Here is a 6,283-nt window from a genome sequence, read left to right as displayed (position 1 = left end):
GTTCACACATAAACATCAACAACAACTGTCACAAATAGCACACTAGTTCCTTTTACAGTACACTACTGTTGACCTGAGTCACATAGAGTTCTGTCATAAAGTTGTGCCCTACATAGGGAATAGGGTGCCATTTGAAGAGTTGACAAAACATCAAAGTATCTTAGTGGTAACAGGCGGCAGGGTGAAGAGGAACACAGACTGCTGAAGGACCGGCTGCTTCAGAACAGAACGCAGACTGTGAAGGACCGGCTGCTTCAGAACAGAACGCAGACTCCTGAATGGACCGGCTGCTTCAGAACAGACGCAGACTGCTGAGACACCGGCAGTCCAACTTCTAACAGATACCTACTTTTTGAAGAGAAAAGCAAAGGAGGGATCGAGGGAAGGAAGAAGGGATTGAGGGAAGGAAGGAGGGATGGATGGAAGGAGGGAAGAAAGGAGGGATGGAGGGAAGGAAGGATGGAAGACAGGAGAGATTGGAGGGAAGGAAGAAAGGAGGAGGAGGAAGGAAGGAGGAGGGAGGGAGGGAGGGAGGGAGGGAGGAGGGAGGGAGGAGGGAGGAGGGAGGGGAGGGAGGGAGGAGGGAGGGAGGGAGGAGGAGGAGGGAGGGTTGATGACTGGCCTTCACATGATAAGTCCCATGTATTCCTGTGTGTAGTGTGTATGTCCTGAATGGCACCCTATTCAATCCTCAGTGCATTATACTATGGGAGAGAGGGAGGGAGGAGGGAGGGAGGGAGGGAGGGAGGGAGGGAGGAGGGAGGGAGGGAGGGAGGGAGGGAGGGAGGGAAAGTGGAAGAGAGGGATGGAGGAGGGAGGAGAAGATGAGAGGGAGGGGGAGGGAGGAGAGAAGGAGAGTTAAGAAGAGAGAAGAAGAAGGTGAGTTGAGGGGGGAAAGAAAAGAGGGATGGGAGGGAGGAGATGAAGAGAGGGAGGGTTTGAGGGAGAAGATGAAGAACAGAGAAGGTTGAGGGAGGAGAAGTAGAGAGGGAGGTTTGAGGAAGGAGAGGCAACAACAGCAGCGAGAAAGTTGTGTGTGGTGTGTGTGTGTGTGTGTGTGTGTGTTAGTGCTGGACCCTGGAGGTCTAGTTGTCCACTGTGGGGATCTTGCATACGAAGGGAAAGGCTTTGTCACAGCTGTTATCATTCCAGGACCTCAGCGCTGTCAAAACACACACACACAAACACACACACACACACACACACATACACACACATTAACACACACACACACAGCGCTGTTAGAGACAAAAAACACACTACAACACACTGACTGACTGACTCATCAGCTACGGACGTGTGTGTGTGTAATTAATGTGTGTGTACAGTATGCGTGTGTGTGTGTGGTTTGTGGTGTGGTGTGTGTGTGTGTGTGTGTGTGTGTGTGTGTGTGTTTGTGTGTGTGTGTGTGGTGTGTGTGTGTGTGGTGTGTGTGTGTGTGTGTGTGTGTGTGTGTGTGTGTGTGTGTGTGTGTGTGTGTGTGTGTGTTGTGTGTGTGTGTGTGTGTGTGTGATCAGCAGGGCACATACTTGACAGAAACTCAGAGAAACACATCCGAAATACCAATTAAGAGCATTTAGATCATCCCAGGCTCAATCATGAACCTTTAGATCATCCCCAGGCTCAATCATGAACCTTTAGATCATCCCCAGGCTCAATCATGAACCTTTAGGTCATCCCAGGCTCAATCATCAACCTTTATGTCATCCCAGGCTCAATCATGAACCTTTAAGTCATCCCCAGGCTCAATCATCAACCTTTAGGTCATCCCAGGCTCATCATGAACCTTTAAGTCATCCCAGGCTCAATCATCAACCTTTAGGTCATCCCAGGCTCAATCATGAACCTTTAGATCATCCCCAGGCTCAATCATGAACATTTAGGTCATCCCCAGGCTCAATCATCAACCTTTATGTCATCCCCAGGCTCAATCATGAACCTTTATGTCATCCCCAGGCTCAATAATCAACCTTTAGGTCATCCCAGGCTCAATCATGAACCTTTAGGTCATCCCCGGGCTCAATCATCACCTTTAGGTCATCCCAGGCTCAATCATGCACCTTTAGGTCATCCCCAGGCTCAATCATGAACCTTTAGGTCATCCCCAGGCTCAATCATGCACCTTTAGGTCATCCCCAGGCTCAGTCATGTTTTATTGGGTAATACACTGTGTGCATGCATTATTGACTGCCTGTGTGTGTTTATGCTCATTGCGCCTGTGTGTGTTTATGCTTATTGCGCCTGTGTGGTGTGTCTCACCGCTGTTCTGCCTGTACCAGATCTCGACACAGTCTTCCTCTTCAGGGATGCGGTGTATGCCGTCGTCAGGCTGGTTGCCATCCCAGTAGCTGTATTCATAGTTTCTGCGTCGGTCCACTCCAGACTGCCCTCCTATAGTCAGGAAGAGTATGACATGGTATATAGAACAACCTGGCAGACTGCTTAATGAAAAGGGAAGATTAGCTAAAACCTAAAATGACCCTTAACCTAAACTCTGACCCTTACCTAAAACTCTGAACTCTAACCTAAACTCTGACTCTACCCTAAACTCTGACTCTACCCTAAACTCTGACTCTACCCTAAACTCTGACTCTACCCTAAACTCTGACTCTACCCTAAACTCTTAACTGTAATCTAATTTTATCCAATTTGGAAAGTAAATAAGAGGTTTCCACGTCAGATATGTCCTGTTAGCTGTTCCCATGAGAGTTGCACTGTAGTTATGATGGCTGGTTCAAACACCCTAGGTTACAAACACCACTGATCTGGGGACAGCTTAGTGTTTTACCCCTAACGGTTAAGGTTAGGATAGGGGGAAGGTGTAAACTGATCCTAGATCTATTCATAAAGAGGGTAACTTCTACCCTGGTCCAATAAAACCACTCTGTGGTGAGTTCAGGCAACAGATATACAGACTGGATCATATTAGTGATAATCAACACCAACCCTGGCTAAACCAAACAAACCTGGGCTGCTTCCTAAATTGCTTCCTATTCCCTTCGTAGTGCATTACATTTGACCAGAGGCTCTCCTCTGATCAACAGTAGAGTACTATAGGAATAAGGGGTGCCGTTTGGGACGTAGACTCAGTCTAGGTTCTCTATCTCTGGAGGTGGTGGCTTGGTGACTCTGTAGTGGGTTTACCAGCAGTGTGTTTTAATGAACCAGCCGTTCAGTTCTAGAGTGAAATATCTACGTCAGACTGGCTTCCTAGAGTTTGGGATGTAGACTCAGTCTAGGTTCTCTATATCTGGAGGTGGTGGCTTGGTGACTAGAGTGTGTTTTACTAGCAGTGTGTTAATGAACCAGCCGTTCAGTTCTAGAGTGAAATATCTACGTCAGACTGGCTTCCRAGAGAGCTGGACTGACAGGCCCCGGTTTWATTTATTCTGTTTTTATTGGACCTTTATTTATCCAGGTTTTTCTCATTGAGATAACATCTCTTTTCCAAGAGAGACTTGGTCCAATAGCAGCAGGGGGAACAATGTTTCATACAAAACAACTTACATACACTAACACAACATTAAACACAACTATAAACACACATACAGTACAACTAAAACATATTACGTTAAAAACACGAAAGTCTTGACTAAAAACAGCTGTCCTTAAAGACAATTACACTCTTCTATGATATATACATCGATCAAGTGTTTAAACTCCACCAACGAAACTAGATCATCACATTTTAAAATGTTCAGGAGAGAATTCCAGGACCACGGAGCTGATTAACTAAAACTATTTCTACCATGACCTGTTCTAATTGTTGGTTCTGTTAGAGGTAAACCCTCTGGGGGTCTATTAGCATYTCCAGCYAACTGGGAACGTTCCTAGAACATTAGCTTAGATTTCCATGAATTTCTAGCTGGGGTTTTATCTAACATTAGGATTATAACGTCCCAAAAACATTCAAATCGTTATTCAGAAAAAGTTTTAAATGAAATATCACTGGAATGTTCTAACGTTCACTAAAACGTTATACACAACTTCTGTAACAATCACCAAGGACAAATTCCCCAAATGTTCTCATTAGGTTTCCAGATGATGTAATGTTTTTAGAACATACTGCCACAACTTAATGTGAGTGGGAACGTTCTGGAAACATTAAAAAAAAAAACGTTTTACACAAACATTATCTAATCATTAGCACAACTGGATAGTTTTTGTCTTATGAGAACATTTGCCGCAACCTAACGAATGTTCTGGGAACTTTCTCAGAAACCATTTTGGTTTGCTGGGTAGATGTATAGTAATCTATAAAATGTTTACTTTAAGGAAAATGTTTTTTTATATATTTTTTCATTTTACATTTTTATGTACACATGATATACTTTAACAGTATGCATTAAGGTGCCTGTAAAATAATGAGTGTCCAAAACGAATGTAAACATTAATACATGCGTTTCTATAACTACCTAAATCTATTCTAGTGCCGAGAAGGAGGCACGGCGTTTTCAACACAGGGTTTTAATTTATTTAGACTATTTTCTACATTGTACTGTAGAATAATAGTGAAAACATCAAAACTATTAAATAACACATATGGAATCATGTAGTAACCAAGAAAGTGTTAAACAAATCAAAATATATTTTGATAGCCAGCCTTTGCCTTGATGACAGCTTTGCACACTCTTGGCATTCTCTCAACCAGCTTCATGAGGTAGTCACCTGGAATGCATTTTTATTAACAGGTGTGCCTTGTTAAAATTTAACTTGTGGACTTTCTTTCCTTCTTTCAGCCAATCAGTTGTGTTGTGACAAGGTAGCGGTGGTATACAGAAGATAGCTCTATTTGGTAAAAGACCAAGTACATATTTTTGGTTCCAACCGCCGTGTCTTTGTGAGACGCAGAGTAGGTGAACGGATGATCTCCGCATGCGTGGTTCCCAACGTGAAGCATGGAGGAGGAGGTGTGATGGTGTGGGGGTGCTTTGCTGGTGACACTGTCTGTGATTTATATGGAATTCAAGGCACACTTAACCAGCATGGCTACCACAGCATTCTGCAGCGATAGGCCATCCCATCTGGTTTGAGCTTAGTGGGACTATCATTTGTTTTTCAACAGGAAAATGACCCAACACACCTTCAGGCTGTGTAAGGGCTATTTGACCAAGAAGGAGAGTGATGGAGTGCTGCATCAGATGACCTGGCCTCCACAATCACCCGACCTCAACCCAATTGAGATGGTTTGGGATGAGTTGGACTGCAGAGTGAAGGAAAAGCAGCCAACAAGTGCTCAGCATATGTGTGAACTTCAAAACTGTGGGAAAAGCATTCCAGATTAAGCTGGTTGAGAGAATTGCCAAGAATGTGAAAAGCTGTCATCAAGGCAAAGGTTGGCTACTTTGAAGAATCTAAAATATAAAAATCTGTTTTAATTTGTTTAACACATTTTTTGGTTACTACTTGATCCATATGTGTTATTTCGTAGTTCTAGTCACTATTATTCTTTTACTATTATTATGTAGGAAATAGTAAAAATAAAGAAAAACCCTTTGAATGAGTAGGTGTGGTCCAAACGTTTGACTGGTACTGTATGTAAATCATTGAGTAGAAGTAGGGTTGAAAATGTCCGGTGACTTTCCCAAAATGTCTGGTTTCCATTAATCCTAGTTAGGAGATTCCTTGTATACCAAGGGAATAACATCTGAGGAGACGTCTGCAGAGATTGAATCCACGATAACTGCTGCAGATGTCTCCTCCAAGTATTTACCATAAAAGACAAGTACAGTGTGTTTGTCGACAACACGCATATGAAGCAGTGTATTATCCTGGCAGTGTGCTTCATAGGTTTCTGGAAAACTACCCAGAAGATTCCGGGAATTGGGAGGGAATAAGCAGGAAATCCAGAATCTGGGAATTCTGGGAAAGATCCCGGAATGTTTTGAACCCTCCAGTGCTTACCTGTCTCCTGTCGTGAAGGCCGATCCATATGTCTTTTGGTATCCCTGGGATACGGCTGTTTACGAGATCGTAGACAAACACATTCTCCTCCCAGCTGAGCTCAGACAGGGATGGGTTAGAGTTAGAGAGAGGTGTCGTTGTGTGTGTGTGTGTGTGTGTGTGTGTGTGTGTGGTGTGTGTGTGTGTGTGTGTGTGTGTGTGTGTGTGTGTGTATGGTGTGTGTGTGTGTGTGTGTGTGTGTGTTGTGTGTGTGTGTGTGTGTGTGTGTGTGTGTGGTGTGTGGTGTGTGTGTGTGTGTGTGTGTGTTGGTGTGTCTGTTTGGTGTGTGTTGTGTGTGTTTGTGTGTCCTCTCAACCTGTAGTGTGGCGGTGTGGACTTT

General features: G+C 44.0%; 1 protein-coding gene across 1 annotated transcript; it reads right to left on the bottom strand.

Moving 5' to 3' along the window:
* Window positions 1-993: 993 nt before the first annotated feature.
* Window positions 994-5,998, bottom strand: LOC112078710 (C-type lectin domain family 19 member A-like; the record flags this gene model as incomplete). Its single annotated transcript, XM_024144857.2, is given in 4 exon segments — window positions 994-1,162; window positions 2,260-2,361; window positions 2,364-2,391; window positions 5,905-5,998. Coding segments are annotated over 4 exon segments (301 nt in total), but the record flags the coding sequence as incomplete, so codon positions are not given.
* Window positions 5,999-6,283: the final 285 nt, after the last annotated feature.

Source organism: Salvelinus sp. IW2-2015, unplaced genomic scaffold, assembly GCF_002910315.2.
Source record: "Salvelinus sp. IW2-2015 unplaced genomic scaffold, ASM291031v2 Un_scaffold6111, whole genome shotgun sequence".
Taxonomy (NCBI): Eukaryota; Metazoa; Chordata; class Actinopteri; order Salmoniformes; family Salmonidae; genus Salvelinus; species Salvelinus sp. IW2-2015.
Note: the sequence above shows the minus strand (reverse complement) of the source record. Positions and strands in the feature narration are given on the sequence as shown.